Source organism: Sinocyclocheilus anshuiensis, unplaced genomic scaffold (assembly GCF_001515605.1).
Source record: "Sinocyclocheilus anshuiensis isolate Anshui unplaced genomic scaffold, SAMN03320099.WGS_v1.1 scaffold356, whole genome shotgun sequence".
NCBI lineage: Eukaryota > Metazoa > Chordata > Actinopteri > Cypriniformes > Cyprinidae > Sinocyclocheilus > Sinocyclocheilus anshuiensis.
In genome coordinates, this window is record NW_015554097.1 from 756,631 (window position 1) to 771,761 (window position 15,131).

Sequence of the window (15,131 nt, forward strand, 5' to 3'; positions counted from 1 at the left end):
AGGTACTTACACATATCCTCTGTCTGCTGATCATGTGCAGATCAATGTCGTCGTTGATTTTACGGTACTTCTGTTCCTCTGACTCTGGGCTGTGGCCCACTGAGTCGTCTGCGTCGGGGTCTGGGCTGTCACAGCCATTTAGACCCTTCTTTCTCAGGGTCTGTAAATACAAGTTTGCACACAGTTCAAATACCAACCACCACAAAGACCCTGAGATGGGTTTCATACAAGCTGTATTTAGACAGGATTAAACGGAATACTTTCTAAAGTTTGAAAACCATCCATGTAGAGTCCACTTCAGAATTTGGGGGGAAACTTCCTCAAAACAATTATGTATAGTTATATACAGTATCACTGAAAAGTTTGAGGTCAGTAAGATTTATATATTTAAAGAAACGAATACATAGTATTAAAAAAATGATCACGGTTTCCACAAAAAAAATAAAATAAATAAAATTAAGCAGCACAACTGTTTTTAACATTGATGATAATAGGAAATGTTTATTGAGCACCAAATCAGCCTATTATAATCATTTCTGAAGGATCAAGTGACACTAAAGACTGAAATTCAGCTTTGCCATCCCATTTTAAAATATATTTAAAAAGAAAACAATTATTTTAAATTGTATCAATATTTCACAATATTACTGTTTATATTATATCAAATAAATGCTGCTTGGTGAGCATTAAAAAAATGTCTTCCAACAATATTTTATAAAAAATATTCTTTCAAAAACTCTCACCAACCCCAAACTTTTGAATGGTAAAGTATGTATTTAATATAATAATAATTTAATTTCATAATTATTTAGGTCAATTTATTAGCAAGTCAATCAACTAGTAGATCACAGTTTGAGAACCACTAGTGCAGAAACTTTAAAAGGGTTGTGAATGAAGAAATTGAAGCTGATGGTTTATTTTCTAAAATTCTTTCAAGTCTTGCTTGCTTTTAGATTATTTTCTTAAGGTCATGTTATTTATATTGATGTAATATAAAATAATCATAAATATTCCTTGTAAGCTGGTTTAAAAGAAGCTGTCGAGACAACAGGATACAGATGAAGGAAGGGCCAACCTAAAATGCAAACGTTAATATTTAACCAGGTCTGGGTACCAAAGAGAAACAATTTCTACATGTGATTTTAGCAGAGTGCAACAGGCCACAGTACAGAGACGCCTATAAAGCTGGTGCAAATAGATTAACAGAGAAACACCCAGTGAACCTAAAATGATACTTTTGATATATATAACCATTAAGAACATGAACCAAAAATGGGATGAAGCTGAAACGTTGTGCTAAGCTTAAGCAAACAAGCTAGTGTAACAGTAAAAGAAAGAATTGTGGGCTCTGCTGATATTTTAAAGCAGCAGTTTCTTTCTCTGCCACCTGATGGCCACCTTCTAGTAGGAATGAGATCTTCCTCTCACAGTAGAGTCGGCCTATGAGAGAGTGTCTGCCAACTGGGAAATGTTACTTTAGTATTAACACTTACATTTTTTTTTAATTACTTAAAATTACTTTAAAACACTTAAATTACTAATAATTTACTACACACCATTGTGTTCATTGAATGTAGTTAAACAAGAAATAAAAACTTGAGGCACACTGCCACATACTGCACCACAGACCCACAAAAAGTCTTCAACTCTCTCGTGTAATTATCTGCACAAGGTTCTTGAGGAGTCTGACGTTTCATCAAAGTGAGACGTTCCACTGGATCAACTTTTTCTAAGTATGGCGTGGCGAGATATTAGCCACCAGTTAACATATGTGCAGCTCTCACACATAGTCCTTCTCTGCCTTCATCTGCCTGTCTGCATCAATCACACGATAATTCATTTACTCTGCTGACGTGAGGGCTTGATGAAGACAGGTTTCTCATCCTCTTTTCTTTGCTATGACATGCTTCTTTTAGGTGTTGAGACATTGTGTGGAGAGCGACAATGCGTGATGAGAGCTTTTTTATTCCTTTATACATATTGAGCTGATCAAATGCTTTGAAGACGAGTACCGGCATGGTTGTTTTGGGCGAATGAAATAGAAAATTATGGACATTTTGAGATATAGTGTGTCAGTCATTAAAAAGACAAAGTAAACAACTTCATAATGTTCATAAATATACACACACACACACACACACACACACACACACATACATACATAAATAGAAATAGAAATAAAAATAAAATAAATAAATAAAAAATAGTTTCAAAGTTGAAAATAAAAATAAAAATTACTGGAGTATGTTTTACAAGAAAATACGTTTTATACTTCACGTTAAATTCAATTTGTTACTTTACCATTTATTTGTAATTGTTTGTGAAATTTACTAACAATTTCTGAGTTCAATAAAATTGGTTACTTTATTTTTTGCCTCAAATGATAGGTTGCCTCCTAACAACAGAACTCAGGTATTGCCTCGGCAACGGGGTGGAGGGAATATTTAGGGTGTAGAGCGGCCGATGTCAATCTGAGGCAGAGGAGTGCAAAGAGGCAGAGTAGACTATAGAGTGCTGATGGGAGGGCATGCTGGCTGAGTGAGCGCTCAAGCTGGGATAGGCAGTTTAAGACCCAGCATGCAGACGCTGTGAACACCCTAAAGGTCTGCCGCTACGCCACTCATTCCAGATATGTGCACCTGTCAAGAGTATCTACACCTGTCACCAGCCCTCTCTCTCTCTCTCTCTCTCTCTCTCTCTCTCTCTCTCTCTCTCTCACACACACACACACACACACACACATTCTGCTGTAGGGGGATAGAGTTAGCCAATAGCAGGATGTATGCTGAAGATGGCCATAAATGGCTAAACAAACACCCATTACTCAGAGAAAAAAAATAAATGCTCACATGTTGCTCTTTCATAGCTCAGGAGCCTAAGTGGAGGTCTCAATTATGTCTCTGAAGCATCTTTTTCTCAGGTTAATTTAAATAAAAAATAAATGAAAAAGTGAGATAACTGACATACAGTAAGAGTACAGAGCAATAAAATTAATTAGTACAACTCAGATAATGTGATCTTGGAAAATGTTAATGAAAAAAAAAAGTAACTTTTGATTGCAGACTTTGGCATCTTGGCAAATATGAGCATATTTTAATTACCAGGTTCATTTTCTCAGTAGAAGTAGATTCAAGCAAAAGTCTTCATTTGACCTTTATTTAATCTCATTGCTAATAAACAATTGAGACTTTAAAAATATCTAATTAAACAACAAATGCATTTATTATAATTATATAATTTATATGTTAAAACAGGTAATAATGAATAAATGTTATAATCATACAAGTTACATGTTATAAATAAATTAAATTAAATTAAATTTGTATTAATTTGTTCAACCTGTGGACAACTTGGAATGTTTCAAGGTCGACCAGTGACAACAGATCCATTTGTTCCCCATTAGTCTACAGGGGTTTGTTTCTAAGTAGGGGACTTGTGCAAAAGTTTCTGTCTGAACTCCATTTAATAAAATGGCTGTCTAGGAGAAACAACTGAGATTTTAAAGAGATCCCATTAGAATTTTTTCTTTCCTATGGGTTTATAATGACTCACTCATAATCACCCCCATGCTCTTCATTTCTGAAGGGAGGCAAAACACACAGCCAATGCAACTGATTTCCCAAGAAGCAATGGCAACATTAATGCTTCCAGTTTGTCTATCTAAAAATAAGATACAGTAGACAACAAAGACCCTGTACTTGGACCAAGCAGCGAGAACATTCTGACATCTTAATAGCTCTGCAAGATGAAAGCTGTGTGATCGTCTTTACAAAACATTATTGATGAGGAGTAATCAATCTAACAAAGTGGAAAATGGCCAGGCGGGGGTGAGGGGGGTTGATAAAATGCTAAAATGCACAGAGATAGTCAATAGAGAGCTGTGGAGGGATGAGCGGCTTCTGAGAATCAAGAATCAGTGGAGACAAGGAAGGGAAAAGTGTGGGAAGGAATGTCTCCTTCAATGGTATGCTCCTAATTAAACTCTTTCATACTTCTCATCCCTCCTGGCTCCTTCTGTCAGACCTCCTCTCAGGGCTGAAGCCTAAATAATGGACTGATATCAACTACGGTCTTGCAATTCCAGCTGTAATCAAGCCAGAGAAACTCGAGTAGCCAAAGACGATTCCCTGCTGTCTTCACTACTGATCATTTTACTCTGGCCTCTTTTTAAAATCTGAACAGTGTCCAGTCCTCATTTAGACATCTAGTTAAAACCAAGCCAGATTTATGAGGCATTCTGACCCAGACAGACCATCATGGTTTATTTTCAAGAGGATTTCTGTTATGGAATGGAGCTAACAGGTTTGCAAGGAGGTGTTGAGAAAGTCCCACATTCAATATTCTGCTTATCGAGACCAGGAGATAAGCTTTATTTATATGATCTGACAACAAATAAAAAAATCAAACAGCTTCATTCTGTTCTTTCCGGAATTCAATTCAATTCAATTCTTCTGTGTAGGGCTGCATGGTTAAACGTATTTTAATCGTGATGAAGAATTCTGCTTACCTCGATTAATGAAGCATAATTGTCTGTGATATTCAACCACTGGCTGTTTATCCTGAAAACGTTTTTCCATTTGACATTTCCATTGTCTTGCATTGGTAACAAGCCAAACATGAATCTCGACTATGTTTTTTTTGCGATTGTATAGTTGCTGAATCAATGCACGTATGCACCTCTGTGCTACAAGACAAAGTTTTCCTATTTGTTTTAATGTAAACAATTTGAAATTACTGGAATTATTATTAGGAGTTTCACAGTTAGATAAACTTTTCAATATTAATAATGTATAGAGTGTGTTAATGTATACGATAAATATAATAACTCAGGAAACTAGATGAAGTAAAAAAAAAACTGTGTATAAGTTATTTTGATTTGTGCTCACGTGAAAGTGGAATAATTTGGATTAAATGTAAAATAATTTTTTCACATGAGAATCATTTAAAACCAAAAAAAAAAAAAAAAAGTTTAACCATTATCATGCAGGCCTGTTGGTGGAAGGTCACTTGATGCTCTCTCTCCACTTTTAAATCATTTCTGTGCCACTATTGGACAGATCCAAAGAACGTGCACTAATAATCAAACTTTGCACTGTTACTTTGAGGTTCAAGTGGAAAATTTACATTAATTTTCATTAGCTCACGTTAGCGGTTTACAAAAAAGACATAATTTCACACATAGGTCTATTCTGGCAGCTCAGTGACTCTCCTTGCTCAGCACATGTACAAGTGTTTTTTTTTCCCCCCTAATTCTTTCTCCCTCACACAAATCCACTATAAAGCCACTAACTCCAAGGTGGTCCCATTAGGCCAACAGAGATGACATCATCCACCTCAGCAGTCACGCCTCCACCATGTGTGCGCTGCGAATGAGTTGAAGTTGATTACTGCACACGGTCGTACATGCTTCTTGCTTCAACAGAGTGGATGGGGGTCAGGGAAGCTCAGTGACAGACACGCACATGATCCAAATGCAGTTGCCTAACTAAAAACTCTGTACTCTGATATGGTACTTTTGGGGGGACCGCAGAGTCTCCTGCTCCCATTGAACACACAAGAGCAGAACTTTAGGGAGAGAGCCAGTCTGTCTTGACCTCATTGGAAGCATATGGCTGGAGAGAAAGCAGGGAAGCCACTGTTTCATTAAGTGTGGTTTGAACATGCTACAACTGTGTAGCGAGACACAAATGCAGATGACAACGGACGTGGCCTCCATATGTGCCTGTCTGTGTGTGTATGTGTACAGTATAATGGTAGTGTGAGGTGGTGCATCACAGAAGACCATCTATCTTTGAACTAACCCATCAAAACCCAAAAAACAGCTGCTTTACTATAATTTGCTTTCTTTGAGCCCTTCCCCCTTTACACTGTAAGCAAGCATTAAAGAGAAAAACTATACCAATAATGGTAGGAGTCATATCAGACATTTCTTCCCTTATAAGGTCAACTTTTAATGCTAATGTTATAACCCCGCCCCCAATGGTCATTGTCCTACTCTGAAGGTCTGAATATGGAAAAATGAAGCAGTGACACACGTGTGCATGTATGTAAAGAGATTTACATCAAAACATGAGAAAAAAACAACAACCTCAAACTTTTAAATGGTAGTGCATTTATGTATAAATGTATATGTGTGTGTGTGTGTTCAGATCAGTCTGATTTCCAATATTTGCAGAATGAACAAGCTGTTTTTGCAGCTTTAGTTACAACAAATGATCTTTTTTCATTAAGAAGTTTTCAGTTATAAAAGTTACAGTATGTTTTCCTGACACAATGAACTCTTTTATCTCAACCGATCAAGGACAATTTGATTTCTCATGATTACAGAAAGTAATGGATAAGTAATATCATACCTTGAGCATCTAATTACATCCTAGAATGGATGAACACAGGGAAAGACTAAATCCACTTACAATTCTCTATATTTAGGCATTTCTAAAATTAAATCTATTCCCGATATAAAGGCATAATGTGAAGTAGTACAGAGAGAAAGACGAAAGCTATCTAGCTGTTTTGAAGAGTATAGCTGTTACTCAAAGAAACATTATTCTTAATGATAAACTCTAGGGAAAAAATGGTATGCTTGTGTCTTTATTTACTACCTTTTCAATAGTTTTTCAGATTCTGGCACATGACTGTAAAGCGTGTCATCTCATATTCTGTCTCCATGGTTGTTAGCAAGACAGACAGACAAGTCATTCATATGACCTAATGGAGCATCCCATACATGCCCACAATGACACTCAGTCAAGCTAAATAAAGGGGTGCTTATACCATGGCCAACTTTCCATTTGAAACATGCTGGTTATGTCTTTATGTCTTGTTTTATTTCCAGAGAGACAGAAGGACACATATCACACGCACACACACATATATTGAAAGGGCTGTGATTCTTTTTTTGGACAGAGTGAGCTGTGAACACTTGCTTGCACACACACACACACACACACACACACACACACACACCTATCATAATAGTGACATTCCATAGCACCTGACCTCTCTGGCATGACCTTGTGTTTCCACACCCTTCACATCTACACCCACATACAGAAATAGATCGCTCATTTTCCACTGACAGTATGAGGGACAGCCACAGAGGACAACCTTGTTTCCTTATCTTAAGCTCTGATGTCATGTGTTCTGTTGATTTAACATTAGTTTCACATCATGCCCCCCCCCTCAATTACATTAATTTTTACTTGTAAATGGGTGACACTGCAGTGGGTTAGTTCCTTCTAAAACTATTTTAAATTTTTTTTGTTGTAATTGTTTTAATTATTATCCATGTAGCTTCATTCTGCATTTTTATTATTACCTCATATTAACTGAGAGATTACATCCAATATTTGTACGTTAAAAATGTATTTGTCACACTGCAGTAATGTTTATTAAAAATAAAAGTTAACACTTGACAATAAGATTCAATTTGTTAATATTAGTTAACTGCATCATTAACATGAACTAAAAATAAAACAATCTAAAACATATAGTGTTAATTTATTGTTACTTTGAACATTCACTAATACTGTCACGGAAACAGGTGTGTGGAGGCAGGCAGGACGACGAGGACAACAAGAATTCCACTACTCACTTTTAATGTAGACACAACAAGGCAGGTACAGGTAGGTGAAACACACACACACTCGGGGTAACATTCACAATAACCGACACTAAAGCTCTGACAGACAGGAACTAATATATGGTGGTTAATTAATGGCAGACAGTTGAGCACAATGAGGGTAATTGATGATTAGTACGGGCTAAACCAACACAAGGGGAAGAAACCACAATAAACAGTCCACAGGGGCGTTACAAATACATTATTCAAATCAAAATTATTAGAATTTTATTTATTTATTTAATGGATTTCATCTAGCATAAACTAATAATGAAAAGTTGTACTTTTATATAATTTTAACAAAGACTACTACATACTCTAACAAATATATTACTTAAATGTTAATTAATGCATTAATTAACCTTAACTAATGGGACTTCATTATAAAGTGTTACCAAATAAACTAATGAATGAAATCACATCATAAAACATAGTGAAAAAAAAAATCTTTAGGGGACTTAAAATACACACTTTCTCTTATACATTCATTAATTTAAATCTAAAATCGTTCATATAAATTCATATAAAATTTAACCTACAATCACAGCCCTTTCTATAAATGTGAATAAGTGTATGTGCGCACTATTCTGTGTCTGTAAAATGGAAGCACTGGACTAGTCATTCAAATCCGTTTCACTAGCTATAAACATCCTTTAGAGTCTTCATAAATACATAAATGATAACAGCTTTTATCCACTGGATCAAATGTTTAGTGGCACCCCCAGGTCTGGCGGTGGAGGGGGACGCAGTCCAAGGGCAGTGGTTCACTAGAGGCCTCCACACAAGCTGTTGAATGAATAGAGTCTTGCTTACTCCCCCTGCCACTCCACGCCTATTCTTCTCCATTCGCTTTGCCAGCGCAATAAGCCAAGTGCTAAATTTAGCAACAGAGCATGCTATTTTTAGACCACTACCATTTTTTCAAGACATTTATTAGGGGAAGGATACTAAAAAAAAACTCATGCACACACACACACACACACACACACACACACACACACACGGAGGGAGGAAGGGGGAGAGGGAGGGGGCTCTTAATTTGGACACATCTGAAATGCACTCATTTTTAAAGTGTTGCTGGAGACGCTTTGCAGCTGTTTCCAATCAGAAGGAAGTGTAGAGAAAACACAAGAAATTTAGACCGAGCAAAGGAGAGAACGAGAAAGTGAGGCAGAACAAATGTTCTCGGTTCTCCTCGCTGACATCCAGCAGCCATGTGGTAGAAGTTCAACAAGTTGTTCTAAGGCTGTGGGGTCAAAATGCTCTGAACTGGTGCTGCTCCTCACTGAATGCTTTGAAGGCTGGGGAGATGTCTCACACACGTGTCAAATTTGAGTTATTTTTCAACATGTCAAGGATGTGTCGAAATTTACATCTGGTTTGTTATGATATGAAGACTTCTGAAATCTCTCAGTCTGCAAGAAGCCAAATCATTCTGTGATATTTATATATATTTACATCTTTATTCATTTATTAACATGTTCACATATTCACTACCATTCAAATGTGTGGGCTCATTAAGATTTTTTTAGTGTTTCTGAAAGTAGTCTCCTATGCTCACCATAAAGGCTGCATTTATTTAACCAAAAATACAGTAAAAACAGTGATAGTGTGAAATACTGTTTTAAGTTATAATACCTGTTTTATATTTTTATATGTTTTAAAAATGTAATTTATTCCTGTGATGGTAAAGTTGAATTTTCAGCACCATTACTCCAGTCTTCAGTGTCACATGATTCTTCAAAAAGCATTCTAATATTCTGAGTTGCTGCTCAAGAAACATTTCTTATTATCAATGTCGAAAACAGTTGCACTGCTTAATATTTTCAAAGGATTTTCAGGAATTACAGGAACTTTCAGGACAACCTGATGAATAAAAAAGTTCAAAAGAACAGCATTTATTTGCATGTATTTCATAAAATTATAAATGTCACTTTTGATCAATTTAATGCGTCCTTTGTCCACATTAAATGTGGCACTGTTAATCTCCTCTCCTCCTCAGTTGACTTGCCTGTCACGGGGTTTATTTACTTAACTAGACAAAGCCTCTTCTGAGTTTAATGACAAATTCTGGCAAAAATATTGAGCTTGAACAATGCTCGGTTCAATTACCATAAATATATTGACTCTTCGCGTGAGGTAGATTATGGTGATACACAAATATTTCCCTCTATCAGATGTATGTTTGTTTGTAAGAGGACACAGTTATGTCAGTGTGTTATGTCATAGCGGGTCTTTGTAAGTTAAATAAACGGTCATTGAGTCTTGGCGCTGAGAGAAAATCGCTGTAGGCTAATGTTCTCTCTGATCTCTAATTACTCAAACTAGTAAGAAAGAAAGTCTTTTCAAAAGACAACTGAGGGAATATTTTACTGGAGCAGCCTACTAATGTGCAACGTCCTTATGAGGAAAATATCTTTTAATGAACTCTTTACTGCCACTTTGAAGAGAAATGAAAATGAAATTCAGTTAACTAGTGTACCTTGTCCACATTAAGCATTTTCCAAGAGGTTTAATGAACCTGTGTTGATCTTATTTTTTTTCCCTTTCTCCGTCTACTTTAAACAGATGCAAGTTGAGAGAAGGCTGATGCCTGCAACCCTTCTCACACGTCTCAGCACACGGCAACACATATGAGGGTGAAACATCGTGAGGAAGCTTTGCGGAATCCCATTAACCAAGCAGGTAGTCATTAACAGTGTGACCTTTGGAAATAATCACCAGCCTCCCTCCCTGTCGCTCTCTCTCTCAGTTTGTCTCCAGATGCTTGCGGCTAAACGCGCTCCTTTCTATTGCCGATTTTTTCAGAAGTTGTGGCGGTGAGAGAAGAGAGAAGATTAAAAGGTGGCTGTTCAGATAAAGCTAATCTATGATGCGATGGGTTTGGCAAACTCTCTCTCAAGTGTTTGTGTCCTGTTCACACTACCGATCCATGTGATGATGGGAGTGTTGACATGAGTAAAGCATGCAGCCACAATGTGCTTCTTTTCTTTCACAGCCATGCTAATCTCTCTCGGTTTTGCCTCATTTTTAATAACTGTGCTGCAAAAAAAAAAAAAAAAAACACACACACACACACACACACACACATGTGACAGCAGAACTGGGGTAAAAATGAAAGGAGCATGCAACACCAATACACAGAGTCCAAAAATGACAACATAACCCCTGTAGCACACTACAGGAGAAAACACACACACACACACACACAACAACAACAACAACAACAACAACAACAACACAAATTAGAATAGTGCTTACTAATTAATCATTTAGCTGTCGTTTTTAACCAAAGTGATATTAAACATTAATTTACTGATTTTATATAAGTAATAAAAAAAATTTATTACTTAAATATATAAAATCAGAGCTCTCTCTCTCTCTATCTATATACTATCATATTTTATACAAGTCCTTAATTTACTGAATTTATATTTGATATAATAAAATGTTTAAAATTATATACATTTCTATTATATTTTATAAAAAAATATATATGAATATTTTACAGCATTCATTCATTTTATATAATAGTATAATAAATAAATAAAAATAAATAAAATGAATGTATATAATTGCATGATGTTTATTTTATATAATTTATAATGTTTTATAGTATGTTTAATTTTTATATTTTATTATTCATTCATTTACTGATTTAAAAAATGTAATAAAATAAAATAATAATGACCATGACTTTGGTGAGTATCAATACAACTGATCCCTCAACTGTTGTTAAAAAAACAAAACAAAACAAAAAACCCTCAGCTGAGCTCTAATGCTCCACACATGCTGGGAACAGTGCATTATAGGAAGTCTATGGCCGTTTAAGTTTTTAATCTCCTGCCAAATAAACGCTGCATTGCAACTGTGCCAATAAGAGAGCATTTTGACAACCAAACCATGTTGTTTTGTTTTTGTTGTTTTTCCCCCCCTGCTAATCTAAAACTAGATAATTTTACCTTACACAAGCACTCGTAATTTGTTCTTTCTTCGTGACTTAACGTGTAATTATCTGGACCTTCCCACCTTTTGTCTAGCCCCAGATGTTAAGACGTAGGAGACTTTTAATGAGTTTTTGTGTATAAGCTAAACGCGCTAGGAAAGGTGCTTTGATTGAGGTATGAAGAGCATGTAAAAACTGAGAAATATGTTCTGTGTATGTGACTTAGCTTGCACAACAATGAACACACTTGTTAATTTGTTTGAACCTGTTTTTATTTTATTTATAAAGGTCCCAGTTAACTATGAATCTATCACCATTTTGTCTTGTACTTAGATAAAATCAAAGCGAAAATATCATTTTGACAAACATTTTTTTAATCCATCTACAACTGAGAAAGTTTTCATCTCTCGCAAATCATTTTTCATGTATCTTTTCTCATGTTTATATCTTTTACTACGCAAATGCCAAACTGAGAAAAGCACAACCGTGTACATTTCAGTTGAATGAAAAAAATGTCCTGACCTACGAAAGCAGAGATAAAAATGGATGAAAACGGAAGGCATAAGCAGAAAGAAAGAACCAGGGAGAGTAGAGTAGGGTAGAAGAGCCTCTAGCCTCTCATAAACAGAGCTAAAGAGGCTGGGCAAGCCTCTCACTGCCTCTCTCCCAACAACGCTAATTATCAACCAAAGACATGCTAATTACATGGAGCTTTATTGCTAATGTAGCGGGCTGCTCTTCAAGACACCCACACGCTGCGCCCGGCTCCCCTGCCTCTCCTTATCCTCCCACTGCACCCCACAGGCACTCCAGGCAAAGATTGTTCGGATTTGTGTGTTTTATATGAGTGTGTGTTTTCAGCCCGTTTAAACAATGCTAAATCTTTGTATGTACAGCACATGTTTGAGACGGTCCATAGCCGATACGTGTTTGTATAACATGTCTCGCACACACTCCACAGCTCAAAGCTGAACTATGGCACTGATACCCCTATGCCGAGTTCCCCCTCCGGCCCACCCCAAGGCCTCGTCCCCATCCTGCCATCACAACAGGAAGTCTGCTTTGTTCCTCTTTACCTCCTACCGCCCACATCCCCTGGCCGTGATGTAACCTAGCAGCAGAAAAACGGGGCCCTGCAGGAGCTCAGCACTTCAGCGTCGACAAATCCAGTTAGGGCAGCATTTTAGCCACCTTCAAATCGATTTCTCCAACACGAAATCTGGCAAATTGGAAAGAAACTCCACTAAAGCTGTTGCTTGGTGATGGAAGCAGTTTGACTCGCTATGCTCTATTTTATTTCCACTTCGATGTTTGCGTGTGCTGATTTTCCCAGTGTGCTTTGAATTTCTGTCTTCACGTGGCAGAGCAAACCATGATGTTTAGGACTTGCTTTTTAAGTAGAGTGCAGCACTCTAAAGTTGTTCTACAGTGTTTCAAAAAAATGAAATATAGCGTGTATGAACATTTTACTTTTATCTCAGATAAAATTGTGAGAATGACCTATGATAGCCTTGAAAGTATGTTATACAAGTAACGTTTTCATATTTTGCACCATATACATCAAGCGTAGCGTTAGTTCTGGCAGGTCATGTTAGTCAAGCTCGCATCAGCTGACTCTCAGCTGATCCCCATCTACCTATAGGAATACGACACCTATCTAAGCATTCATATATAAGGTCCCTCAGTATTATCAGCAGTTTTCGCATTGCTCAATAGCTAATTACCCTCCTCCATCCCCAACTCCTCCTCTGTCAGTCAGGATTCAGCCTTCTGATTCTCATTTGAATCAGACTAATGCTAAAATGTGTACATAAAATAACTGAACTTTAACAATATCTGTAATACATTTTTGTTGGTTCTGTTCTGTTTACCCTGGGGGGTTATTTCTGCTCTCCCTGCTCTCATCCATGCTGGGCTGTATAGATGCGCAAGGAGTTCTTGCCCAGAACAGAACCATACCGCCAATCCAAACTGTATGCTAATTGTCAATCATCTTTGACGATAGTGGTCCTGACAGAACTTCATATTTCAACAAAACGTTTAGGAATTTATAGCTTTCATGGAGTTACATAACAGTGCATTTTCCCGATATTTATTTTTTAAATTATAATTTATATAATATATGTGACTCTGGATCACAAAACCAGTCATAAGTAGCACAGGTATATTTCTAGCAATAGCCAAAAATGGGTCAGAATCATAGATTTTTCTTTTATGCCAAAAATCATTAGGATATTAAGTAAAGATGGCCGATTGTGAAATAAATTGCTTTTGTCGTCCGATACCGATTATACATCGGTACATCTCTAATAAATATTCTAAGAATAAATCACAATAAATCTAGCACTCTGCATCTACTTGAGTGTTTTCTTAAGTGGAACGCACAGCTGCTCATGCTTGGAGTGCATTTTTGTAATTGTGCCTTGATGCACTGCAGGAATAACAAGCACTTTCTATCTGCCCTTTAAATCTGCCTCAAGGTTTGAGCTTGTAGAAGAGGCAAAAATGACAGATGATCACTGAATTTACGAAAACCCATTTCCTAGCACATAAAAATAAATATAAAACACATATATAAATGAGAGATGTCAAACGATTAATCGCAATTAACCCTCTAAGCGACAAAGTCGCAAAATTGCGACAAGACGTCATACTTAATAAAATAGACTGTAGTTCCTAATATGGTGTAATATCTCATTTGTATTCCCTACCACTAGATGGCAGACATGTAGTACTTCGATTCTAGACCAAAATTACGTCACGTTCCTATTCAAAGTGTTCGAGGAAATAGCAGAGCAAGTGAGCTATCGTGTCATTGATGCGGAAGCAGTTCAGTTCATAGCGTCATTTCGACACTTTGCCCAACGGGGATGGGGGTGGCAGGGGTGGACATGGTCGTAGTGTCCATAGGAGAGTTGTTGCTAGAGGTAGAGGCAGCAGGGGTAGGAGAAATAGGGCTGGAAGTAGCACTAGCTCTTTGGATCCAGTCAGAGCTTTCTCCTGTTTTACTGTTGATTTCCTCTTTTCCTGATCATTTGGAATGAGGATAAAAAGGCAAAAAAACAAAAAACAAACAAACAAACAAAAAAAACTTGCAAATAAGTTCAAACATCAATTCAATATCTACTATTTCCTGAATATTATGAAATTCAAGATGGCCGCCCTCTAATGACGTCATAATATGCAAATTAGACGAGTATATTTACACCCCACATAAACTTTCGTTCATGCCCAACATTTTTCTAAGTTACAGTAGATCTCTATCTTTAAGCCCTTTCAAGCCACAAGCTTTTGAAATCATGATGTGATCAAAAATCCCTGGCGCCTAAAGGGTTAAAATAAAAGTTTTTGTTTACATAATATATGTCTGTACTGTGTATATTTATTATGTATATATAAATACACACACATGCATGTATATATTTAAGATAAATATGTTACGTTTATATATGAAATATATTTATATATGATATGATTTATATGAATATAAATATATACATGTAAATACACGTAAATATTTTCAAAATATATGCTGTATGTGTGTGTCTTTATATATACATAAAT

General features: G+C 36.4%; 1 protein-coding gene across 10 annotated transcripts in view; it reads right to left on the reverse strand.

The window, feature by feature from the left end:
* The window catches only part of mef2cb (myocyte enhancer factor 2cb), an 86,584-nt gene that overhangs the window by 15,887 nt on the left and 55,566 nt on the right, over window positions 1-15,131 (reverse strand). For 9 of the 10 annotated variants that reach the window (XM_016461773.1, XM_016461772.1, XM_016461778.1 and 6 more), the window contains one exon: window positions 11-160. The exons of the other annotated variant lie outside the window; for it this stretch is intronic. In XM_016461773.1, the coding sequence (XP_016317259.1) occupies window positions 11-160 (150 nt within the window). The remainder of the gene's footprint in view (window positions 1-10; window positions 161-15,131) is intronic. 10 annotated transcript variants of the gene reach the window in all.